This window comes from Aptenodytes forsteri, unplaced genomic scaffold (genome assembly GCF_000699145.1).
Source record: "Aptenodytes forsteri isolate BGI_AS27 unplaced genomic scaffold, ASM69914v1 Scaffold119, whole genome shotgun sequence".
Classification (NCBI taxonomy): Eukaryota; Metazoa; Chordata; class Aves; order Sphenisciformes; family Spheniscidae; genus Aptenodytes; species Aptenodytes forsteri.
Window position 1 is genome coordinate 4971387 of NW_008796165.1, and position 27077 is coordinate 4998463.

The 27077-nt window shown below is 38.3% G+C and overlaps 1 protein-coding gene across 2 annotated transcripts in view; it reads left to right on the plus strand.

Moving 5' to 3' along the window:
- Window positions 1-27077, plus strand: part of MAST2 (microtubule associated serine/threonine kinase 2) — a 146499-nt gene that overhangs the window by 93067 nt on the left and 26355 nt on the right. For both annotated transcript variants that reach the window (XM_019474157.1, XM_009287316.2), the window contains 9 exons: window positions 136-290; window positions 8779-8854; window positions 10160-10369; window positions 16503-16604; window positions 20567-20699; window positions 22354-22415; window positions 23070-23155; window positions 25126-25334; window positions 26706-26844. In XM_019474157.1, the coding sequence (XP_019329702.1) occupies window positions 136-290; window positions 8779-8854; window positions 10160-10369; window positions 16503-16604; window positions 20567-20699; window positions 22354-22415; window positions 23070-23155; window positions 25126-25334; window positions 26706-26844 (1172 nt within the window). The remainder of the gene's footprint in view (window positions 1-135; window positions 291-8778; window positions 8855-10159; window positions 10370-16502; window positions 16605-20566; window positions 20700-22353; window positions 22416-23069; window positions 23156-25125; window positions 25335-26705; window positions 26845-27077) is intronic.

The following is a 27077-nucleotide window of genomic DNA, read 5'->3' on the forward strand; positions in this document are numbered from 1 at the left end:
ACCTGGTCTGATAAGTAGCTTTCTTTTCCGCTGGAGTTTGCAGTGTCTGGCAGAATCCGTTCCTCTTCCATTCATTAGCTGACCCCTATGCATGCGTTTAGTGCATTTCTTTTCTGTATTTTTTTCTGTACTCAGTCATCATGCTCATCTCAGGAGAAGCTGCACCAGCTGCCCTTTCAGCCCACGGCAGATGAACTTCATTTTCTGACAAAGCATTTCAGTACTGAGAGCATCACTGATGAGGAAGGGCGCCATTCTCCAGCCTTGAGGCCTCGATCTCGCAGTCTCAGGTGAGCTTCAGGTTGTTTGTTGAATTTTTAAGATGTCGGACACGTGTTGCATTTCTATGTGTGCTTTCAGATCTAAGAATAGTCATTTGTAGTTGTTTTCTTACATGTTTTTGAAATTCTTTTAATCAACATTTAACCCACTTCACCTAATCAGAAAAGATTTTTTTTTTTTAGATTTGACGCTGAGGTTTTGGATTGCAAAAAGGTTAGCATAGTCTGCTTTTGTATCTTCACAATAACTCTATGAATACATGAGTTTTGGACTAAATCTATAGGATGTAGATTTTCTTTAGTGAAGTTTCTTCTCAGAATTTTGCTCCATTAATATAAGGAAGTGGTTACGGTTACTGTTAATAACTTGCCCAGCAGTGCTTCTGAAGGGGTATGAAAACTAGAGTAGATGAAGTCAAAACCTTAAATGGAATTGCACCCAAGAACAATTTTGTAGTAGCGCCAAAAACATTTCTCCCTACATTAGCAGTTGAATAATTTTTACTGTTGCTTCAGAGAACTGGTTGTTCAAAGATAGCTGTCCAGGGATTATTTCCTTGGGCAGTTGATTTAAAAACGGAAGCAACTGGAACTTAATCTTTCACAGAATTACAGTATGGGGTTCTGTAGGTTGGAGAGGACCTCTGGAGGTCATCTTGTCCAAACCCCTGCTTGAGCAGATTGCCCAGGACCACGTCCAGGTGGCTTTTGAGTATCTCCAAGGACGGAGATTCCACAAACTCTCTGGGCAATCTTTCTTGCAGGTCTCTAACAACTGTGTGGAATAAATCCAGAAACATTTTGTATCATGGCAAAAGCCTTAAGTTTTGCTATGCATTTAGTGCTGGACCAAGTGAATGACAGTCTAGAGATGCGTACCTCTAGACACAGCATCTTGTGAAGGAAGAAGGGTTTATACCAGCAGGGGACAAGGAGGTGAAGTCTCCCTTCTGCTTCTCATCTGAGGGTGTCAGAGGTGGATGTCACCTTTAAATTAATCAACAAGATTCAGAAACTCTGCCAGCTGGAAATGCTGAATCAGTGTGCTCAGCTCAGGACTTAGGCTGGGGTTTGTAATAGAAGGAAGTGAAACAGGCCAGGATAACAAAAAAATCCATGGTGAGTATCGTGTTGTGGCAGAGCTGACCTTTCATGATTATTTGTATGTTCTAAACTACAGTGCAGGCTGCATGGTAATTGCATATGGATCTACTAAGTGTAGTTACACAGTAATCTACAGGAGCAGGTAAGTACTATGGGTAGTAGCACACTTAGCCTGTGATCTCCGCAAATTGCTATGTAGTAAAAGACTAGTTATATGATTTGTACTAAGTCTCTTTGAACAATAGTCCTACTTCAGTCCTCTTGCTGTCATTCTTAACACTGACTATGGCTGAGTAGCGTAACTGTAGTAGTACTAATTCTTTATAGATAAGACAGCTACTGTAGGTAAACAACACATCACTAAAGTAATTGTCCTTTCTAACACAGACATATTACTGTTGGCATAATGAAGTATACGACACTCTTGCTAGTGCAAGAATGATATAAACAATAAAATTGGGCTCTTCATTTTATTTTTTTCCTTCTTAATACGGATTATCGGCTTGCTGAGAATTTTACCTCTGTGAGCCAATTTAAAAGCAGAGTTATTATATAGTAGGTTTACAATTTGTGACGAGACTAGATTAATTCAGTGTGTCATATAACTATGTGATTAATCTTCTTCCTCTCTTGAATGCTTTCTCTAGATCTCTCTGGTTTTCATTGTGATAATAGCCAGCCTTATTGGTGTTCCAAAGCTTAGAATGAAGTAATTTAATTTTTTAAACTTAATGTGCCTGATTCGTTTTTCATTTTGCTTATTGCTAGTACTGTGATGCTGTGTGACTCTAAAGCACCCTTGCCACTACCAAGCGTTCATGCTGGCCCTTGCACCTCAAAGGAAAATTGATATGTCAATCCGACCAATTGGAGCAATGTTTGCGGGAGTAGATACCCTCTTTGACAGAGGGTAGCGTGTCCTTGTAAACAAACAAGTACTGGAATATGTGAAGACCAGACCTTATTCACTGCACAGCTTGCTTATTTATTTGCCCACACGATAGAGTTAGCTCACGTGGTGAAAGGATATTTTTGCTTACTTAAAAAATGAAAAATAAAATCTGAGCAGTTAATGAGTTGAAAGTTAAGCAGGAATTTCCTAAAAATGTAATATTTTCATAAGCATTTAATGGTCGTGTTTGATCAGCTTTAATGAAAAGCAGATGAACAAAATACATCAGACTTTTTCCTTAATTGGCGGTCACAGCTTTGTAATTTAAAAGGTGGTCTGATATTTATGACTGATTGTTAACATGTATTCATTTTTCATCCTTTATGACTGCAGCCTTACATCTCTCTCTTTGAGAGAGGAACTGGTGTTTTGAGATGTCACTGTCACTGCTGTGACTTGTTTTTGAGGGTCTCTGTAACCCAAGATTTTTTAGAAGTATCAGATGATCCTTTTATGCTCCTAGATAGAGGAGAGTATTGCCTAGATGTAACTTTTGGAAAAATCTACTTGTTTGACTAGAAATTTACCATTTTCTTGTGTCTAGCTGCAAATGTTCTGTTCATACAGAGCAGTCTTAATGACCAAACTGGATGAAAAAAGTAACAAAGTGTACAGTCATGGGGGATAGCATTGGCTGATGTACACAGACATGTTGGTAGCACCTCCGTTGCTTGAGGTGTTCTGCCAGTGTGGCTTGAAGATACTCATCAGTTAACTAATCATGCCTTATTTGAAATCCCCCGAATTTCTACCCCAAAGAAATGGCACTGGTTCTTTCCCAGCTGCTTTCCTGCGCAGGGGGAAAGAGGTAGCCTGAGACCAAGGTGGAATCCAAAAGTATGATGTGCTTATAAAGCTGGTTGCTAAAGCCAGGAGACTTCTCATTCATCTCCAATAGATCCAGTACTCACATGCTAAAGGAAAGAACGTATTTCCATGTGACCCACCTGTTTTGGTGCTTACTGTGTGTCTTCAGTAGAAGAGAATATTTCTTTATTACCTGCAGAAGTCGTTCCTAAATATCTCTCAACTGTTCCCTTTTTTTTTGTAATGCAACCTTCAAATCCTTCAAGTTATTGACTAACAGAGAGATGCCCAGGCTACATTTACGTTGTTTAGAACAATCCTGGACTTTACCTGAAGATGATCTTTTCTCCCAGGAGTAAAATGCATGGAGAGTGTGAACTCTTGCACTAAACTTGGCATCGTTATTCTTTTTAAGTTAGAGAGATGCTGCCTTCCATCTTTTCCCGGTTCTCTTTACTTGTCATCCTTTAGCAGTTGCTAACACGTGGGAATGTGTGGAGAATGTCAGAGATAAAAGTAGAGTTAACTAATAACGATTTCTTCAAGAGCTGCCTTTGTGCTTTCACTCAGCCCACCAATCTGCCCATTTTTCTTGATCTCTTTTCATATTTCAGGATAATGTTGTCTAGGGAAAAAGGGTTGAAGATTGTAGCAGTGAATTTTTATAAAGTTGAAGTAGATGAGATCATCCTTAATCAAATATGCTCCTTCATCCTTTGCTGGGTAGTGCTTTTTAAATGCAATCCTCCAACCTGACTTTCGACGTGCTAGATCCTGCCATTAAGAATATACAGAGACAACTCCTAGAAAATGCCAGTTGCCAAAAAAGGCTTCTGACAAAAATGTACCCGAGATGGGAACAAAGAATAGGTGTTGTGGAACCACACCAGTGGCCCACATAGTTCATTTTTATCTTAAAAATTGATCCTGCAGGTTGTGGAACTCTCTCATCTCACTGCACTTAAGCGTTGGCTTTAACCACTTGAGTAATCTTGGTGGTTTCATCACTTCATGCGGCTGCATTCAGAAAGTGCCGACGCCACAAGCTGCGGAGGAGCAGGTGGTGCTCCCTGCAGAGTGGGGATTCACGCAGCCACAGATTTGCCAGAGAAGGATAATAGTTTTATATTCTGAAGCATAAGGCATCTATTTCTTATGAAAATACATTCTAACTACATTACAGATAATGTTGGTCTCTTTGTTTCTCTCTCAAGACAGTGAGTTCTGTGAACTTGATTTTAAAAAGTTCTTCGAAGTGGTTGGTTTTAAATTTATTAACTTTTGGTTTCACTCACCATCTTTATGGTTTTCTATTATGAGGAAAACTGGGTATTCTTATTTGCCCTCTGTACTGCTCATTACTTTTAACTTTCTAGTGTTTTCTGTCTAAAGCATTCTTAGTCTTTGTTGGCATGCATAAAAAACCCTGAAGTATTGGAAAGAGCTAGTTGCAACCCCCATGTAAGTCTGTAGAAAAATCTCAGTCCTTATTTTCAAAGCGATTGTGATTGAAATGTATTCCCTTTCCCTTAATTATTATTTATTTTATAAATACCCCCCTTACATTCATAAGAATGCCACTCCTAGTATAAAGAATATATACAATATACAAAACCAATCAGTAATAGTATTTGTCCACAGACTAAAGTAGCTGAAGCTGAGTCTTAGTAAAAATGAATTAAAAAATCAAAAAATATGTAAACAAACTCAGAAATGTCTTTTCAAAGCGCTCAGTGGGAAAGACTCTTTACTGTTCTGTTTCACCGCTTGCCTGTTCCATAAGAAGCAGCATTACTGTCTATCCTGCTTTGCCTCAGATTCCATTTTTTCTAGCAGCACTAGAATAACTGCCTGGTGTGGACTTTCTGTGCTGTTTGGTTATGATTATGCAGGAAGAAGGATCCTTGAATAAATACTGAAAAATAATCTAAAGTTACACGTTTAATTTTCTACATGATTTCCTCCATGGTATAGATTGTTGTAATTCTGTGGGAAACTGTGTTTCACTGTTATTGTGCATGTTGCATAAATTCAGACTTTAGCAGATGGATTCTGCTCTACTGAGTTCAGTTCTCCTTTGGTCATCGTCCTGTCCAGAAACAGGATTAGGCCCCAAGGTCTAATTATTGTGGTCTGTGTGAAGCACCAAGTCATATTTGCTCTGAAGTTTGATGGACAGATGTAGATTGGCCATATTTGCTTCTGCTTTATTGTCTTTTTTCAGGGGGAGTTTTCTGACTTCCTTCTAGTATTAATGTAATTTGTATGAGGTCAAAGATTTATATATTTATTTCTTGGGGGAAGAGGAAGGCTGATGCTCTGCTCACCTTCAGCAGAAGTTTTAACTTAGTTTCTACTTCATACAACTTCAGCTCTCTAGTTTTAAAACTCCTTATTTTGTGTGTCTGGAAATTACAGAAAATTAAGGCCTATGGTTTTAATTTTCCTGTAGACACTGACTTTGGTAATGTGCTGTAAATACCTTTATGTACAGGGTAAAAGCAGAGGGAAGCACAGTACTTCTAGCTTCTCTGCTTTTTCCTAATAAATACAGCTGTCACAGTGAAGGAAAATTTAGGTATTCATAAACATCTCAGTTTTATTTAGTCACAGTTAAACTAGATTTTGTAAGATTTAAGTTATTACTATAAATGCTACTCCTTGAAATAGCTGTCTGTAAGCTATTTTCACTTTCTAGCATCAGATAAAGACGCGTGAGTTTTGACAAGTTGAAGGCTAGAAACCTTTTCGGGAGATAGATGTCACTGAAAGTCTACCACCACATCATTTCATGAAGTGGAGGGAGGGTGAAGAAGGGGAAAAGAGAGAGTAGCTTTTCATTCTGCTGTTAAGCTTAAGGGGACAGATATTATTCTTCTAACATCTGCTCTGCTGAAATGAAAAACTCACTGACAATAATAATTTCTTTGACCTACCTATCTACACCAAGAAAAGAGAAGCAGCCTGCTTTTTGTCTTAAAATGTTATGCAGGTGCACAGTATGTGTCCTCTGTTTTACAGAAAATAGTCTGTTCCTTCGTGAGGCTTGAAGTGTTAGACTGGTTTAGTTCTGTATGTGAAATTTTTGGTGCTAGATAGATGTGTGAAGCTTTTGCATTTGAAAAGCTGTCGTGCCAATGAAATGTATTAAACTCCTTTTTTCTAAATTTCCTTACGTTCTCCCTTGGCGGCATTCAGTTATCTGCCCAGTTCTGGTTTCTGTTTCACCTGGTTGTGTCTCAAAGGTGCTGTAAGGTAACCAGCAGCGCCTGGCAGCTAGCCTTTGCTTAGTTAGTTATCCATCTAATTATTTCTGTAGTTTCCCAGGCTAAGGGTCAACATAAAAAATTATGGTGCAGTATATTATGTTGCAGTCTTGCTATAGTCAGCTAGACATTTAATTTGACCTGTTATATTGGGCAAGTTTTATTTAGAATGACAATTTGAACCTTGATCCCAGGTTTTATCTGGAGCTGTTTGGATGCTCTGTCATTTTAGGTGGTAAAAAGCGGCATTAATCAGCTTCCAAAGATGAGAGACAAAACTGCCAATGCCCAAGGAAGCTAAGGGATTATAAGTGTTTACTTTCTTGCCAATCAGTAGGCTTGTGCAAAGAAATTACTTTGTTTCAGAATAGTAAAAAACAAAAGCAAACCAAATCCCATATCATTGCGGCTCTCCTTAAGGAACACTACATCTGCTGGCAGGACAGCTCAAGTAGCGTGATTTTTGCATAGCTCTTAATTTCCTGTACCATATGAATAAAGTGCCTTGAAAGCAAAAGGGAAAAAACTCTCATGTTTTATTGTAGCCCTAAGACAGCAAATACTTAAGCATGCACAAATTTTAGTAGGACTGCTTTAGTGTTAAAATGAAGTATGTGTGTGCCTCCATATTTCTGTAGTTAGTATCAAAGGGCTTATATTATCCTTGTAATTTATAGCTCACTTAAATCACACAGAGAAATAATACATTATAGAAAAATAAATTCTTCAATAATTATGTTCACCAAGTTCTTCAGCTCCATATGAACTGCCAGTAAACAAGTGTCATGTGTTTGTGTCAGATTGTTTGGTCTTAGAGAAAAAAGGATAAAGAGAGCAGGCTAGATGTGTGTGAGAATTTGCTTTTAAGTCTGAAGTTTAAATGTTCTTACCCTTCTTTTTATTATGTCATACATTACATATGAATATAAGTGTCAGTTTCTTTTTAAAGAAAATTTTCCTTGATTAAAAATGTCTATCTACCAAGCTAAGGGATATATTTTCTTCAAAAAAAGTTGATGAAAATGTGTTTTTACGTGGTATCCAAAACATCCAAATCAGTTTTTCTCCTTTAACGTAAGGATTCAGTGAGAGATTTAATCTGAAGCGCATTTTCCCAAGCTGAGGGATAAACCTTAATAAAAACAAGACACAATGTAATTCATGGAATTCCAGCACCAGGCATGAAAATAGATTGGTATTGCTATATTCCGTGAGCCAGTGAGTTAAATTTTCTTTGAATTGTAAATATGTGTTCCCAAAGGAATGTTTTTTCCTTTAAATAGGTTAGCAGCAAGGTAGTAACTGTAATGCCTTCCAAGTTTAAAATGCATTTATTCCATTTAGAGAGATTCATTTCATCTTTCACAAGAAAGTTTAAAATGTTTGAACTCATTCAAGATAAAATTGTATTTTCTGACATAGAGAAAGTATTTTTACAATATGTAGTACTCTTAAAATCATAAAGACAATGATCATGTAAGATGCCAAATAATTGAAGCCCTTGCTTGTCTTGAACATTAAAACAAGGTAACCACAGAAATGAGATCCTGTAGGCGATCCTGTAGCTAGGGATTATCTGCATTACCTCACTCCGGCTGTCCTCAGTGGCAGAATGAGTCAGAGCATTGCATACCATCAGATGTGATGAAATGAGATGCAACTCTTCTTTAAAAAAAACCCACCCAAACAGTAATATAAATGCAGTTTGTCAAGATTTAGTGTCCTGTTTTTTGGTGTGCCTTGAAGTTGCTTGCTAACCTATGCATCCATGCATATGCATCCGTGGTGTAACACGCCTCAAGGGAGTGCAGTTTTCATGAAAGTATTCTGCTCCTATTTCTTGTTGTATTTATATATAAGATTTAGCTGAATAACACTGCTCATGCATCCCTCCTGTAGTGTAGTATTCTTCAGACAAAGGAAAGCAAGTCATGTCAAGTTCCTTGTTTCATTTTACTCTGCTCCTTTCTGGCACTGGAGACTCCAGAGATAATAGTGATTTCTTTCTGAGCAGGGCTGCTACCACTGCCATGGAGGGCAGTAGGAGGACGAGAGAAATAACAAATGTACCTGCAACAAATGCACTGGGTTTTTACCTGCTTGTATGTTAGGGCTTGCGTTCACTGAAAATAGGTGGGTTTCTGCCTGAGTTCACATGAAGACAGGAATGTTAGCAGTTTTCAGATGACTATAGATTGCCATTGCTTGCTAGGATTTTCTCTGAAGTTAAGTATCTGCCCATTACTGAAGTGAAGTCAAAGCTTTGAAAGGGCTACAGTCAGCATGGCAGCATTATGACCAGCACTAGATTTTGGAGGGTTTTGATGTGATATCTGTAAATGATAACGTACTTTCTTTTCTCCTCTAGCCCGGGTCGCTCCCCAGTTTCCTTTGACAGTGAAATAATAATGATGAATCATGTGTACAAGGAAAGGTTTCCAAAGGTAAGGAATCACTTTTTTGAATAATGTATTCAATGAACTTGTGACCAAGCTCGGAATTAATTTGTGGTGCTCATTGGAGAAGGAGCCCAGCTCTTACGTCTCATTTCTAAGCAGTGCAGTTTGCTGAGAGTTTGAAGCTGCCTTCTCTGCTTCATATGTTAATTCTGCAGTAGAAGTAGTAGATTGAATGTATAGAGAGATTCAGATGGAAAAGGGTGATAAGGTTTGTGTATTTGTATTTCAAATTTACTAAATTTCTCATGTCTTTTATTGGCATGACAGATGCTCACAAGAGTGAGGCAAAGGGCCATGCTTTGGCTCTCCATATATTTCTAACTAATCCTTGTCTTTTTCTTTAAATTCCGAATCAGATCAAGGCTGGAAGAGGGATGGTTTGCTTATTTTCATATATACTTTAAAAAACTATTTTAAAGAGTGATTTCAAAACAAGTTGAATAACATTCTCTCGGTATTCCCTGTATAACTGCATTAAATTTGCTTTATACTGGTCCAAACTTCTTTGGTTTTGGTAGGCTTTCCATTTACATATCGGAAATGCACAGTTTTCTTTTAAAATCATTCCAAATTATACTGGAGATTTTGGGAAAAACCAAGTCTGCCACTGGGGCTTTTGTACCAGAGAAGCGATGAAGATAGATTTGGATTTTTAGAAAAGTCAATCTGAATTCAGTTACACTGAAATGTGCTGAAGTGATCTGCAGTGAAAATAAGTATGTTTGTTTTTTAAAAAGCTGAATATTGAAATCTGTGGAATCAAGCTTTGAAAGTTAACATCTCATTGAAATGAGTGTAGAAGATTGTGTATCCCAGAGCTGTCGATATGGCCATTCCTTCCTGTTCTACCAATAGCAAAAATAGATGTTTCTCTGGAGACAGGATGTCAGGGCTTATAGTGATAGAAATGCCGTGTGTCTATTGCTTGGGGCAATGATTTTCAGCTGCCATGGTCTTGCCTAAATGTTCTGAAAACTGCCTTGTATCTTACGTCCTTACTCTGGAGACCCAGGGAGGAATACAGCCTCAGGGCCAAGATATTTTTATGGTCATTTGCATTTTCATAAAGTGTGTTCTGATTAATTTTTGTTGTTTGCTCATGTGAACGTAACTTTTGCCTATGGTATGCTATTTTTATTCTCGGCAGCATGCTGTTGTATTTTGGAATATTTTTTAAGCCTCGTGCATTTTGGAATTGCGAATATGTTACTTCAGCACCCTACTTGTTTATGTTTTATGTTCTGGGATAGTAAAATTAAAGAGTAATTTCTCTTTATTCTGTACTCTTAGGCCACGGCACAGATGGAGGAACGGCTGGCTGAGTTTATTGCCTCTAATGCTCCAGAGAACGTGCTGCAATTAGCAGATGGGGTCCTAAGTTTCATTCATCATCAAGTTATTGAACTGGCCAGAGATTGCCTAGATAAATCACGTGAAGGTCTTATTACTTCTCGGTACTTTTATGAGCTGCAGGAAAACTTGGAGAAACTTCTCCAGGATGTAAGTGCTGTCTGGCAAGTAGAATATATTATTTTGATTGAAACTTTAAACAATAAACCAGAGCTTTGATTTTAGGAGAGAAAATGTGGATTCCAGGGGAAAGGCAGCAGGTGGGGGTGTCAGGAGATCTGAGTTGTTCCAGTCTGCTGTTGATCTACCACGGGCGGGTTTGAGCAAATCACTTCACCTGTGTACTTCGTTTGTACAAAAGTTAGATATGCATGCGAGTAAGTCAAAGGCAGTCTTTACCATTTATGAAAATTGGGTTCATCCAGATGAAGGAAATTACTGAACTTTTCTTTCATGTACTTCAAGACTCTGAATGACATTAATTACAATAGTGCCTTCAAGGAGTGAAAACACCATAGTTTGTAGTGTTGCTTATAAATTTTTCATAAAAGATTTTCTTGAGCTGCACTTAATCCAGTTGTGGGTTTTTTAGTACTTCGATGTGTTTTGTGGTGTTCAAAGCATATGAAAATACACAAGGGGGCACAATTTTAATGTATGCTTAGTATGCTTCAGCTACTCATTAAAAATTGCTCTTTTCCTTTAAAATGAAAATAATATTAAATTCAAAAAAATCTCTTCGAATTTATGCTATAGCTGTTGTGAAGAGTCAGTGCAATTACCAGTTGCTGGGTCCAGACCTCCTTTTGGGAATGTCTTCCTAAGCTTTGATTTAAGGAGATAGAAGCTGAAAACACAGGATTTATAAAGATTACAGACTCGGATAACAAATATCACGGAGACACCTAGAAACAGAACACCTGAAATAATTTACTTTCTGTGATGATTTTTAATCTATTTGGTGAAGATGTGTTTATATGTCATTGATCAGTTTGCCAACCCACTGGCATGAATTGCACTAGTTTGTGCCCCTTTGCCACTCTTTCCAGACATTAGAAAATGGCAGATGAATAGAAATACTATATTAATATACAATTATTGTATTAAAAAGCTTTGTGAAAACTGCAGAATCTTCCCTTGTATCAGCTAAAATCTTTGGCTACCCCATTTATACGAGTGTGGCTGGGGGTTCCCTGACGGAGAAAAATGTCTCATGTTTGGTTTTGTGGTGTTCTGCCTGGATGGGGAATATCATTTTGACAGATCAAGAGAGGTAGGGAATATCTTTCGAGGGCCTATATGGTTGTCTGCCTATGGGATATCAGTAACCACTGTGGATGCATTTAATAGTAAAAAATGCGTTTCCTGGTAAAAGTGGGGTTCTTCGGATGCTGTGCAAGAGTTTGACCATTGATGCCACTCTACAGGGCTGGAAAAACTGCAGCTATTCAAAGAAATTGTTCAGTCTTCATAGTCTTTAAAAGAGAGGAAAATGTTTCTGGAGTTTGAAAGTGGCAGCGTAGCCTTCCTGGGCAGGATAAGCATCACCCGGCCATTACTGCCGGGCCCAGCGACAGCTGGCTGTGGGCTGGCGGAGGCATGTGAGCAGTCCTGCGTGTGCAGGGCAGGCACCGTAGGGCTGGCGGTGAAAAGGGGAGATGGAGGGATTTCCTGCAGCCAGGTGAGCGCGTGCCAGTGGGTCCACCTTGCATCTCCAGAGTCTAGAAGCAAGGTATTTGCACACGTCAGCTATGAAATAAGGGATCAGGCCTCTTTGGGTGGTGGTTTAGAAGTTGGAAAGATTTCACTAAAAGTGGGTGTGTATGCTTGGCAAAATAGCTTACATTTCAAGGGGCGCAAGGGGACTTGCGCAGTAAATTAAGTGTGTTTACTGCTTCTGGTAGCAGGTACTGGGAGCTCAAAATTCTCCCACTTCCAGACTGTCCTCCTCTGTGTGTGGACAATGATTTCTCATACCATAAGGAATTCAGATAGCAATAAATTGGGTCTGGCCACTTCCAGTCTGCACTTTCAGGCCTGTTTTCTGGCCTGAAGAGGTTAATCAGGATCTCGGAGAAGGTGTGGGTCAGATAAATCTGCTTTTTTCTTTCCTCTCCCCTGCCTCAGAACAAATCCTCAAAACACACTTCTTAAATGTCCTTTTCCCTTTGATCCTACATGGATTATACTGCTACTTCTAAACACAGGGAAAGATGGCATTGAACTGTTATTAGAGAAGATACAATGGTCATCTCTGGGCTTGTTCAGGAATTGACATTCAGGGCTTGCTTTGACCTCTTCCTCCTTAACATCTTCTGCAGAGTGGGGGTGAGGGAAGGGTCAACTCTTAAATTTAATTGATTTACTTTAGGAAGTGAGGTGGGCTACAGACAAAGGGAAAGCTTAGAGAGACAAGGGAGGCAGAGCAGGCTGGGAAGAGGACAAAGGAATTGAAGACAGCAGAGGAATGCCAAAGACTTAATTCCACGTCTTCCTCATTCGTTTTTTCTGTCCTATCACAGTTCCTTGTCTTTTCTTTTATATTTTAGTATTTTAAAAGTACTTGTTTTCCCCTGCTTTCCAGTCTGTGCTTTGCCCTTCAGACTGCATTCTAAAAGGAAATAATTGGGACATTTCAGTCTAAATATATAGAAATTGCTAATAATATTTCTTTTGGAGGACTTACCTGAAATGCAAGAAGTTTGGAGTCCATAATAGATTATGCCAAGCTTGAGTGCAGGATCATTACCTTTGCTTAGCTTTTAACGTATCATGCAGAGTTACACACTATATAAAAATACCAACTGGAAGGTCATCAAAAAAGCTCTTCTACTTGGGAAGTTGTATGGTCTGTGCAGTAGGATATATAGTTTTATGGTGTATTTTTATAAGATACAGAAAGGTTGGGAAGATGATTTATTGGTGAATAACGAAATGAGCAGCAGCAGGTCAGCAAGTGGCAGGAATACCATTGGTTTTTCATACAGTTTTACTGTGAAATAATGGATTATCTCGAAATTCTTTCTTAAAGTGCTGATTCTGGCATGTGGTAACAGACTAAACTCTCACAGTTTTTCAAACCATAGAAAGAAAACTCAATTTAATGTCTTGCAGTCTGAGTCTACTTTATGATGTAGAAACGTATCTGTAAGATAGAGTAACTGAGTATGTAAATAATGAGCTGTTTAAATATACAAAACCAGAAAGCTTTTAAAAGTTTTTAGATCCTGACTTTTGTAATGAGATACCAACAAATCTCATTAGTTATGACAAATGAGATCTTTTCCCTTGTTTGGAGCATGAAATATTGTCTTTTAGCCAGAAAAACCTATTGCTTATTGCATCATTGAAATTATCCTGAAGTAAAAATGAATTTAAGAGATTTTCTTTATTTTGGAAGACATGAACTTGAATGTTACACTTCACACTTAAAGTTAAAAAATTGAAAAATAAGATAAAGCACTTACAAAAAAGAATATATGACATTCAATTCTTTATCTGTTACTGTGGGGTGGGGTTAGAGGATGGAATGGGAGCTCAGGTTCCTGGGTAAAAAAAAAAGGTTATAGTCAGTTATTACTTGGTTGAATTGACGAGGTAAAACTTGCCAAAAGAAGTTTAATGGCTTTTGCGTAGGTGTAGCCAATTGGTGAGGAAGGTGAAGGATTACAGGTGTTTCTGTGCATGGAACAAAAGAAAAAGGGGAGAGTGTTAGTAGTATACTGCGGTGACTGATGCTGCACATTGGCAAATGGATATTCTGATTGCTTTCTTAATATGAGCCTGAGTGTAAATTTATTGGTTCTTGGCATTGCAGGTCTATTGTTTTGGTTTCCATCAGTATATTAGCTCAATTACAGCGTTGTGACTTGCATATCCCAGTTATTGGTCCTGCTGAACCCCAGGGGAGGACAGTGATTTTAATTTCATGCCCCAGTAGCTACAGTTAGGGACGGATGGATCTTTCAGATAAGGAATCAGTTTGTAAATTACCCGTTGCTACCTCCTCTACACATGTCCCTGGCAATGTGTATAGGAATGGCATCAGCCTCTACCCACAACCCCTATAGCTTCTCCCTCCTCCCCTCGGGAGGCGGAGGGGGGGAAAACCCTGAAATGCCACCAACAACCTTCAGACAAGTGTGTCGTCATTCGGAACTGCTAATTAGATGGCACGCCTCATACCAAGGCACATGGAAGCGGCAGGCAGTGCTTGGCTATATAACCCTCTGGTTTCCAGATACTGTCCTTGGGACAGATTGTAAACAAGACGTCTGTAGGGATGTCCGGGCTGTCCTGTGCGAGAAGGAAACAAGAGGAGGCAGTTTTACTGAGGACCTTGGAAGAGCAGCGCTGTGCAGAGATGATGGCTGAGTGGCTGTTACAAGTTGTGTTTGATTTTTGTAATCCTTGTTTTTCCTCTTGCTCTTCTGTATCATTTGGCAGTCATGGTCTAGCTTTTCATTTTCAAAACAGACACCTGATTAAATTAGTTACATTTTTAAATTATTTTGCCTAAATTGTTGTAGATGAGAAAAGGAGAAAACAAAAGGACTTGATTTGAAAGAATGTTTGCTTCAACAGTATAAATGGATGCAAAAAGATGAATTATTATTTTTTGCATAGTAGAACGTGGCGGGGGAAGGACTTTCCAATTGCATGGCTCATATTTCAAATAATATAAAGTTGTTGACGTTTTATTTATTCATTTCAACACAGCTAACCCCTGGTGATCTGGAATGGCTTTTCAAATATGAAAGCATTAATTTCTTTCTAGAATTCATGTTTTAACTCATAAGTTTGCATAATGCTTTAGGGGACACAGAGTGAATACTGATCATCTTCATTTTGATTATTCTCTATTTTATAATTAGAAAATACCTTTTAGTTAGAAAAAAATCACAACTTATTTCAATGCTTTCAAAATAAACTTTATAAGGCTCTTGAGCCAGGAAGCATCTCTGATGTTCTTTTTAGATAATGAACTAGCAGTTACATCGTTTTCTTCAAGGTTAAAATTCTAGCCCTAGCTTATCAGTGCTGAAGTAAACAAATAACATTTCTTATTCTGATCTGTGTCAAAATGAGAAATAATGAACGAATTTTTTTGTTTGGTAACAAAATATCAGGGATATATTATTTAAAATGTTGCCTGTGTGTTTCTAGGTATGAATTTCTGCTTCCCTGTGTTTTTATTGTTCTTTTAGGTGATGTGATTTGACTTCTCACCCATGTATGTCTTTTTTCTTAGATGGTGCTAAATGAACCTTTTAGTTTCTGCTGCTTGCATCCTTGTTGATAAAATATCATTCCTATAAGCAACTGGCTCATTGCCAGCATAAGCTCATTGGTTAAGTTCTGGATTTTATATTTGTGGCTCTGCTGAAGTCTAATTTTTAGACCTTGGGGAAAAAATAGCTATACTTTATTTCAGAGTTTTCACATGTCATTGGAACCATCTTTTTATCACCCTGCAATGAAATACTATTTTATTTGTGCTTCAGGACTGATAATGTAACTGTTGTGTGCTTGAGCAAAAGAAGAGTAATTTGGGGGCAGTTGTTCAAATTTGTCTTTAGGGTTTTTTTTGGTTTTGTTCTTACATTTGTTTTAGTGTGTTTATTGTTATAAAAAGACACCCTGTCACACACACACATACCTTGAAACTAAGCCTTGAATTTATCCTGAAATCTGGTGAAGTAAAGGGGGTGGACAAGAGTAAATTCTCTGAATTAGGTTTCTCTATGCTCTTTGCTTTGCTTCTGTGTTTGGTCTTACATAGCATGCAATACAATGCTGTAGTTGTTCAGCAGGATTTATTAAAATAAAAAAAGAAAAACTAAAGTTTAGGTTTTTCTTGATGATGAACAGAAGTAGTTCAAATTCTAGCCAAAAGTAAAGCCTAGAAACATGTGTGGCTGTTAGTAATTATCTAGATGTCAGTATTGTGTGGAAGGTAAAATTGAAAAAACCCAGTATTCCTATTTTCATTTTTAAAAATAAAATGAAAACACATCGTTTCTAATACAATTGATAGGTTATATAATGCAAATAGAGCCTTTGAAATATCTCTTTCATGATAAAAGGAGTCAGTTGTAATGGAAAAGCTATATGTAACTTGGCATCCTTGAATGAGCTGAGATCATTACCTGCCCTGACTCAGTCATGGCTTTGCTGCCGAATTACAGTTACTGAGCTGGTGATTGCTCTGTGTTTAGCATTTGACATATAAAAATGAACAGTTCACTGCTAGGACCATAATGTGATGTTCTGCTTTCCACAGGCCCACGAGCGATCCGAGAGCTCCGAGGTTGCCTTCGTTACCCAACTTGTGAAGAAGCTGATGATTATCATTGCACGACCAGCTCGGCTGCTTGAGTGCCTGGTAAGTTTGGTCCTCGGGAGAGTGCGTGTTTGATCTAAAGAGTCTGGTGTGTGTTTGAGGAGATAAGGAACACAAAGCCTTCAAGAGAAAGCTTTAAATTCTTATAAAAACATTGATGAAAAATAAATCTATTTTAAAAAAGAAGTACTAAGTGTCTTTTGCATTAATATAGAAGTATCTTTCCATTGGAGTGTCAGCTGCAACAGCAGCTAAATTATATTTTAGTATAAAGTTTATGGCTGAGCGGCCAGATGCAGCTGTTGACATCATTTCACGCTACTTGATGCCAGCTGATTTTCCTTGTGTTGTTAGTAGGTACAGTGAAGAGTGTGTAAATGTATGATGTGCGTATGGTGCCCAGAGAGTCATGCTAAGAAAGAACTGTCACTAAGGAAGAAGTTCCCTTCCGTGATATAAATGGTGTTTGGGCTCTTGGACTCAAACTCTTACCGTAGACCCAGCAATTACAGTAGAGAGACTGGATGTCAGGTTTTCCAGCTGTGAACACAGAGGGATAGGCTAGTGAGAGATCCAAGCAGATTTGGAAGCCTGTGGTTGAAATCCTTTTCAATGTTACTAGAATATATGGAAAAGCAAGTCTCACTGCTTTTTTTAACAACTTACTCTGGCTAATAAGAACATATTATTTTATTTAACTCTAGGAAATGGTGAAAAGTGTATAGGCCATCCCAATGAAATAGGCCACTGTGTCCTGAAGTCGTGCAACTCCAAAAATATTTATGCAACCTGAAGATGCATTCTCACTGTGATGCCACAGCAAGAGGGTTAATATAATTCTTGAATATATATGGAAAGAGGTGTTCAGGCCTCTGGCATACACAATGTTGTGGGTGGTTATTGGTTATAGGGGTCAGTTCTGTGACACTGTTTCAAAAGGATGTTGAAAAATTGGTGAGAGTGTAGGGAAGAGTCACAAAAAATTGTCTGAGGGCTGGAGAAGGTGTCACAAACCTCCAGTGGAAACTTTTGAAATAGCAGGATGAAATTCCTTGGCTGTGTTACGTGAGAGGTCGAAGCTCACAATGTAATGGTTCTTTCTGGACATAAAAATGACAAAGAAGCTACATCTGATTGAAACATTAAAGAAGTTGGCTAAATTAGGAATCTGTGGCTGGACATAGATGTACAGTTAACATTTGAAGCACATTGCGGGCAGTGTGCACGGGGGTGACTTTATCACTGGAGTCACTAGCAGATAAATGCGTTTTGTAGAGCTTTCTTTGACAAAGTAGACAAGAGTGGTCCAACCTTTCCAATGATACCAGGTTTTGAAAACATCTGCTGAGGTACTGGTGAAAATACCAGTAGACTTCGGAGGGTTCCTTTATTCCTCCTCCATGACTGTCAGATGGATTGCTTTGCTGTGAACCCTATAGCGCAAGGATGACCATTGTCAGTGATGAAGAAGTAGGCCACACAACTAGAAAGATAGATGCCTACACTTACTTATTCAAGAACTCTCCACTAGATTGCATTGAAAATCCTGGACACAACTCCATTCAGACTGGGAATTCTTTGGCTTTCAAAACTATTTTTGTGATTTAGAGGAGTTTTGTGACTCCAGTTATCTTGTAGCACTTATTCAAAATATCCTTTGGAAGTGAAGACAATGAAGAAAGCAACTAAATTTAAGCTTATTGTGTTTGTATTTGCCGTGTTCACCATTGACATTTATGCTTGCGTACATTCTGCTAGTAACATATCATCTAGGAAGGCATGAAACCTCAGTAAGTTTTGTGAACCCATTTCTATACCTTCAAGCAGATCCAAACTCAAGCCAGCTTTTAGCTGCAAATCAGTAGGTCTCCAGGTTCCTCCACTATCTTCTGCACCTGATGTTCTGCAAAGTGAGTGGGAGCAGGTAGAAGCCGTAAAGTCATTGAGATTTGAGTAATGAACTCCAAAGCATCTAGTGATAACCTTGACAATGAAGTGGCTAGACTTCAAAGCATAACAGTAATATTTGTATCTGTATATTAGTCTTCCCTGTTTATTTAACGTGATTGCCTTTCTAGCAATTTTTTCCATATATATATTTTATTCTGCTGACATGAAGACTTAAGTATTAATGTCCCTTTTATCCCTTAAAAGAACAAGAAATATAGCAATTGATAGTCTACCATTTAAATAGCTTGAGAACTACATTTCTTTTTTTTTTAACTTTTTTTTTTTGTAATTCGACTTCTAGCTTCATTGTTTGTGATTCTAAGATTTAATATTAATGTTAGTTTTAGTAACACAGCTCATTCTTATTTCTTCCTTGTAAATGAAATAACTGACCATATAGGCAGTGGTTGTGGTGGTTGTGATTGATTTTAAATCAGTTATTTGGCTTCAGTCTTTGTATTACCTGTTGGACTGTGAAACGTTTATTTATGGACTGAGTGTCTGGGGCTTCAAGAAAATAATAATGTGTTTTGTGCATCACTGAAACCACCTTTTGGAAAAAGTATGTAATTTATTCTTTTTTCAGATTATTTTTCCATAGCATTTGCCTCTGCTTAGTAGGGATCATTCTTCTCCATTTAAGTAAAACTGTATTTGGATGATTAAATAAATCTACTAAAAAGAAGACAGAATTGGAACTTGTTTTATTTCTTAATTTTTTGTACGCTTGAATTTTTTGTCACCAGACTTTTTTTCTTCTGTCCTTCACTCACCAATAAACGACCTACAATTGTATCTTGAAGAGTCCTTCCTTGACTCCGCCTTCCCTTTCAGTAGTGCAGAACTGTGACCATCTCTCTCCTGTGGTCCTCTCTGGTCTGGCTCCTGCTTTCTGCCAGTTCTGAGGTAGTCGATGAATCCTTTTCCAGAGGAGTTAGGAAGGAACTTACTTTCTTGCATTGTTGCTGTCTTTGGTGACAGCATGTATCTAAGCAGCATTGCCTAAAGCAATCAAGAAAAAGTGCATCTTTTCTCTGTTTCTCTAACCATTCAAATATCTTTACATCATCATATTTGTTCTTCTTCTTTGCAGTTCTGTGCTCTCTTTTCTCTTATGCTGCTGAGCACCCTCACGTCAGTTCTGTTCTGATGCCCTCACAACTGTATGCTGTAACTCTTCCCCTTTTATCTTCCCATTTCACTAGAAAATTTTTGACGAGTCTTGGCAAAGCTGCTCATTGCTGGTGAATGATGAGGTTTGTAGGGGACAGTTAAAGTTAACTAGTGAACTTGCTTCTAAGCAGAGTGCTCCTGCCGCCAAAAGCTTGTCTTTCCAACTATATCTGTTAGTCTAGTAAAAGAGATCACACCTTCTTATAACCTTTTCCTGCCTTAGAGATCACATACACCAAGACTGAGTTGATAAGATGATCCTGTACTGTATAGTACAAGAAATACTGCAGCAGTATTTCTTATATAGAAAGTGAAATCTTCTCTGCTGATAAAATAGCAATTGCTGTTTTATTAGTCATTTTATTAGCAGTTGCTAAGGTCGGGACAGTTACAGAATTGGGTGGGTGTATGGTTTGATCAGAAGTGACATTTGAAAGCAGGAGAGGTTTATATTGGCTTAACTCGCCTGTCAGACGGAGGTGGCAGAAGGCGGCACCTCAGTCTTCATCACAGACCTTTCCCTGGCACATCTCAGTGTGACAAAATTGGGAAGTGTGTCCACATTGATGCTTACATTATCATGACCGTATTATCCGATAGTCTGGTTTTGGTCCATAAAAAGTCCCTACAGTCCTTGTCCTGTTTTGATTTGCAGATCTAAGCCAGTGGACATCCAGCAGGCTGTAAATGTCTGTCACTTTTGCAGAGCAGAGTGGAATGTATTGACACGCTTGTTGTAACTGCAAATGTTTTGCATCACTGCTGAGCCCAGAATTAACTTTGGATGTTTCTGAGGAATATCCTATATGGGGGAGAAACTTTTCGTAATTGTAAAGCTGAATCATTTACACCTCTCTGTCTCTCTCACTACCTTGCTGTAGGAGTTTGATCCTGAAGAGTTCTACCATTTGTTAGAAGCTGCAGAAGGCCATGCCAAGGAAGGGCAAGGAATTAAATGCGACATTCCTCGTTATATTATCAGCCAGCTGGGCCTCACCAGGGATCCCCTGGAGGGTGAGAACTCTGTTTTGTACTCTCCAAACTGCTGAAAGGATAACCAGATCTCCTGGTCACTACATAGCTGAAGGAGGCTTTTATTTTATTGGTTTAATTTCTAGGCCATTTTTCCTTATTTTCCTGTTTGCTGTCAAATTCCAGACTGTCCTTTCCAGCCCCATGTCTCAAAGGAGTGTTGCTGGGGTCAGGATCGCACATCAACAGTGACAGTTCTTTACTTATGATGTTAATAATGTCTCCCTGTATTATAGCTGAAACAATGTTAGAAAATGGCTTTATGATTTAACTGTTTTCTCTGTGCTGTTGGACAGTAAAAGTAAATTTACCCGTTATTTTTCTGATCTGCCTGCCTGCTGGTGACGTGGTTGGAAAGTATCTTGTCATTCCACTTTGTTGTCCTCTCTCGGAAAAGTGTATTTGTTGTGATTTTCCATGAGAAACCAGGACTAGTATGAATTTTTAGGTGGAGATGAGATTGTATTTTTACATCTTGCATAGCAGCAAAACTAAAGAGAGTAATGCTTTAGAAGACAGTAACAGCTTTTCTGCTAGGTGCCAAAATTGCATATGGTAAACTGAATATGCTGTAAACGTACAGAGGCCCAGAAGATCCTAACTTTGGAATTTGTAAGTTAATATTTCTGCCTGGCACTTTGCTAGCTGAATCTCTTCTCCTGTGACAAGTTTTACGAGCATGCACAGCTTGCTCAGCAACAATAGAAAGTGTGACAGAGACTGGAGGTTACTGCAGAATATTTCAGTAATTGAACGGTACTTTTTGTTTTCTCAGGAGAGCATAATTTTAGCATAAATTAGTAGTCTGGATAGGACTAGTTTAACTTTACGGTGTTTACTGGAATGACAGTGACAGGTTGACTTCAAGCAAAGAGCTCTTCGTGAAAATTTCTACCAAAGATTGCTAAATGCAATTTAATAGCATTTGTTGAAACCTGACATTAAAGGGAAATTTCCTTTGATCCCTGTCATGGGAGAGAACCTTTCCATCACTAATTCCCCTTACTAAAGTCAAATTTTCTTCAGAAATGTGTGGAGATGTCAAGGTGCCTTATTTCCTTTCTGTAAGGAGGGCACCCAGAAATGTCAACGATGTCTGTGCAGAGACTAGTAGTTAATGTAGGATTTGGTTTTGCAAAGTTTATAGCATCTCCTAAGACAGCTGAGTAGCCTAAACTAACTGACTTTCTCCCAGTTTGCTGCTGCTCAGTATTTTGCAGAATCAGACACATTTCATGGAGGGAGGTTGTTTGAAATGTAATGCTTTTTATTTTCTGGAGTACAGAGGTGCCACCAGGCTATATGCAGGCATACATGCATGGAATAGGTTTTAATATTAACTAGCTAGTGGTTTCCCCAAACTTGCATTCGTTGCTTTTACTTATTATAAAAACCACCTAGAATAAATCAGGCTGAAATTAGAGCAATTAATTATATTAATCTTTATATAAAATACTGCCTACAGCTTAAAAGATGTTAAAGGTTATCACTGTATAATTGGGGTGACTTTTTACAGAGGGGAAAAATGTCCTTCGTCATCTACAAGCACCTCTTAAAATTCTGTTTGTCTTGTATAAACAAAGAGAATAGTGTTTGATTGAGATCACTAGGAGTAATCTTTCCTCTTTCTTTTCAGAAATGGCCCAGCTGAATAGCTATGACAGCCCAGACACTCCTGAGACAGATGATTCAGTCGAGGTAAAGCAGTAATACACTCACTGTCTAGCGCTTTTTTTTCTCTGGAAAGAAGTAGTCTACAGTAAAGAATTAATTATAATGCAGAGTAATTGTAATAAAAAAAAAAAAGTGCTGACATTTAAAAGCGCGTGTTAAAACTAGAGTATACGCTCATAAAAATGTGGAAATCTCTATACTGTTGTGGTGAAATGCTTAAAAGTTGCAAACAGGCATTATCATCAAGTTTTATTGATACTTTTTTTTTTTTGAGAGTTGCAAACAAAAATCATCTGGAGAAATTCTTTATATCTGCATTTGTAAAATGTGATGAGTGTTGAAGAGAGTTGGCTTTAGTAATGGACTATTGGAAAAATTTAATTATATAACTCACTAGGTTTCAAAAATCCTTAGTTGTTTAGTTTATTGGTATTTTAAAAATGTAATGTTGGGGAAAGGCCTGAATCTTATAGTCCACTGATTGTGCTAATAATTGTGGAAGGAATCTGCAAGGGTCCTGGGAATACAGATGATTATCCTAAAGCTGAGGACTCCAGTGGTTTAGAAATGGATTGAGTTTGGGTGAATGCTGCTTAAAGAAGAAAACGACAAAAAAGTGATGTGTAGAATGAAGTCATTCCTGCTCCTGATTTCCATTTTCTTGTCGTCTTTCCCCAGAGCCGTGGGGCCTCTGTCCAGTCAAAGAAAACTCCATCTGAAGAAGAGTTTGAAACTATTAAACTGATCAGTAATGGTGCTTACGGGTAAGGCTTTTAGAATTTGCTTTAGAAAAAAATGCTAGTCCTACCCAGGGAAGGGCTATAGCAAAGTTTGGTGAATGACTGGTTTTTGTTGGGTCCAAAGCATAAATTAATTTTGCTTGGGTCTTACAAAGGTTCCACACTTGCAATGTCTTCTGCATTCTTCTGAGAGATGCAAGAATTCTTCTGAGAGATGCCATTTCTTGCACGTTCTCGGGGCTTCTTAGACAATAGCCCCTGTATCTGGACATAGTTCCTGGCTTCCTTACATTGCGCCAAACTGACACACAGCTTCCAGCTCAGGAAGTTAGTTGCCCTACATTAAAGCTTTCAGAATATGGTATTCCTAATCCCTCTGTGGCGCAAATTTTCTGAAGCACTTCCTAGCTGTGACCTCAAGCCTGTTTTTCCAGTAACTATTTCTGCACCGTTTCTTTATGGTAGGTAGGTAAAATACAGACACTTCAGTACCTTAGCTTGAGATGACAAAAACATTTTCCCTGAACATTGTCTCTAGGGAAAATATTGTCACTTAGTTTATTGTGAGATTTCCTAAGTAACAGTAAAAAAATGTAGTTCCATGAGTCTGAGAAAATTATTTTGCACCCATTTCCTTATTGCTTAGCAAGGCAGCCTGTGTTTCCTTTCACGCTGTCTGATTAAGTCCTGTGATTTGTGTTTGTTTAAAGGCTGAGTGAGGGTAAAATTCTGTAGTTGCAAATGTGATTGATTGATTCATTGAAACAGCAAGAATATTGAGGGAGAAGTAGTTTATGCTTTTCCATTCTTCCATGTATTCAGATTATATATGTAACATATGTGGCTGTTTGTAAGCACTTGAAATACTAAAAGAAATGCTAAAATTACATTGGGGCAAATCTACTGTCAGTAGTAGTACAGTAAAATTGCTATTAGATTTTATTATCCATTGAAGAATCCAGAATGAAGTTGGTCGGTTAAAATTTTAACCGCTCATACAAACCTATCCAGAATTTTAAAGACGGTTCCTGACTTTGCAGTTCATAAATCCTTACCAGTGATAGTCATTAGGTTGTAACTGAAAAGCAGTGATATTCAGTAGGTCATAACAGCAAAACCTGAGCATGTGCTTGAGAGTTTTGTTGAAGTGGGTGTTTAGTTAACAGCAACTCATTTTTTAAAAATTATATGCGGAAAAAGTGTAAGCGTATTTTTTGGTCAGTGAAGACACAACGGAGCAGGTCAAAGAGGCACATTGTTAGACAAGGAGATTTTATGTTTTCAGTCCTATTTCTGCACAGGCCCCGTGATTTAAACATAACTTTGTAAAAAGGGGAGAGAGAGGTGGTAGTTTTGCTGTTACTCATATCTGTCTTTATACTGGGTGTATTTTATAGTCAGCTGCTGGTGAGACACAATACCATGTTAAATGTAATATACTCCAGAGAAAAGGAAACAAGTACTGATTCAATAAGGCAGGCAAACTGGATGAAAATTTTATTTGCAAACTGTATTATTAATGTGCAGGAATCTAATGATCTGCAAGTGATAGAAATGTAAGAGATACTTTACTGAAGGAAATCCCTGGTGACAGTGTTGCGTCAAATTAATTTTATGGAGCTTGGAAAGAAATCGTGCTGATTCCATATGTTTTGGACAATTTTTTAAGTGAAATGGTGACTGTAGTGTTGAAAAATACATGCCTCTGCAGTGATGCTTAAGGAAGTTTGTGACGTGTCTGAAATATCTCCTTCTTAGTCACATCAGCAAAAATGCTGCTTAATTCAAGAAGGCAGAGTAGCTTTTGGAAGGAAGCATCATGGGGTTCCTTCTTTTCTAGGGGAGCTTGGCACTGAGATGGGATTTTATGGAGTCATAGATAAGTCTGTCAGGATCCATCCAAAACAGTTACCATCGCTGTTTTTTAAAAACAAAAAAACCAAAACAGTTTGAACTGAAAATGGAACTTTTCCTCTTGGTATGTGGTTTTCTAGAGCGGTGTATTTGGTGCGACACAAGACCACCCGTCAACGTTTTGCCATGAAGAAGATCAACAAACAGAACCTAATTTTGAGAAACCAGATCCAGCAGGCTTTTGTGGAGAGAGATATCTTGACGTTTGCTGAGAACCCCTTTGTGGTCAGCATGTTCTGTTCCTTTGAGACCAAGCGCCACCTGTGCATGGTTATGGAGTATGTGGAAGGTATGGTTGTCATAATCTACACCTGCAAAGGGACCTTAGATAGGATGGATGTATAGTGTGTATGCAGTGTGTCTCCTCATGAAGGATGACATTTCCAAGTGATTTATAAGATGTGTACTTTTGGGTGTAAGACTGATCAGTGCACTGCTCTGAACACAATAAACAGGAAGACCATCTCGTGTGTGTGCTAGTCCTTTCTTCATGGAAAGTGAGCTCAGTCAGCCTTGCAGTTGCAGGGGAGGTCACGATGCCCTTTTAGGGAGGAGTGTATGGACTACTTGGGCTGAGCCGGAGAAATGAGTCATTCTACCGCTAGTACAGTTTAGCGTAAGGAGATACTCCATTTGTGAATCCCTGTGACTAATACAACATGATTGCAGTGGAGCTGAGGAAACATAAAGCCACATGTAGAAAACTGCTGGGGTCAGAAGTCAGCATGAACTTTGTAGTCCTTACTGGAAAGAAAACCTCACGCTCTCCTATGGGATGGCATGGCTAGATCCATAGCACGTTTGCTTGGCATTGCAGTTAGAAAAAAGACAGTTAAGAAACATCACCAAGCAACACAGTCTTTGTTCTTTAGCAGCCTTTTTTAAAATACAGTGCTATTTTATGCTGGGTTTTTTTTATTTGTTTTGCTTATTCTTTGGAATATTATTTGATTCTCTTTTATCACTGTATCTTATTGTAAGCAATATATTTCCACTGGTGGATAGGAGTCATTTCTTATGCCTGGCTTGCTTGGCTGAATGTTTATGAGAAATAAGCTTTTTGTAAGTTATTATACAATAAGTTATTGTATCAGTGCTCCTTCAGATAAATTAATGGAATGAAAACTTATGTATTGACATAACATTTTAATATGAATTCCTATTTGCAAGTAGAGATGAAGGTCAAATGAAATGTGTGGCCAATGTTCCTTAAGAAGCTTGAATCAGGGGCCCACAGACTTATTTTTGTGACTACCACTGTGTCCAAAGGCATGGCTGCCTCTCCATGTGTAGGGAGAGCCAATTAGTAGTTGTAGAGGTGTTTACTTTCTACTTTAAGAAGCTTGTATATCAGAAGTAGTATGTGTCTCAGTGGTGGAAAGCAAACAAATTTATAGAGGCGCCAAACAGCCATGAACTGCCCTTTCTTCAAGGCTTGCTTACGGTTTGGAAACGTACATGGATCTCAGTTTTCCTAAGATTTTAGTATTTATTGGAAGCTCAAGACGGAGTGTAGAGAGAGCTTTAGAATTCAGGCTGACAGGGTTGAGAGAGACACCCTTTAGGAAACTTACTCTAATCTAGCATTGTAGACCTGTAGCTGTTCTTTCTTACTGATATTTGCCATTTCACTGTGGCATATTTGCACCTTTTTTTCTAGGAGGTGATTGTGCTACACTCCTCAAGAACATTGGTGCCCTACCTGTTGATATGGCGAGGATGTATTTTGCCGAGACTGTTCTGGCATTGGAGTATTTACACAATTATGGGATTGTTCATCGTGACCTAAAACCTGATAAGTAAGTCTTTAGCTCTTCAGAAGCTGGAGGGAGAGAGCCAGTTTTTCACGGGCTTTCTCCATAGGCAAGAGGACATGGGGGCTAGAGACAGTAGAGATCTTCAGTGGCATCTGACATGTAGGAGATTTTATGGAGTCTCTTGCTACTGATGTAGAACCAGATAGACACTGAGAAAGGGTGGGAAGAACGTCTTCAGATATTATCTCAAAGCTGTTGCTACACTGATGAAATTA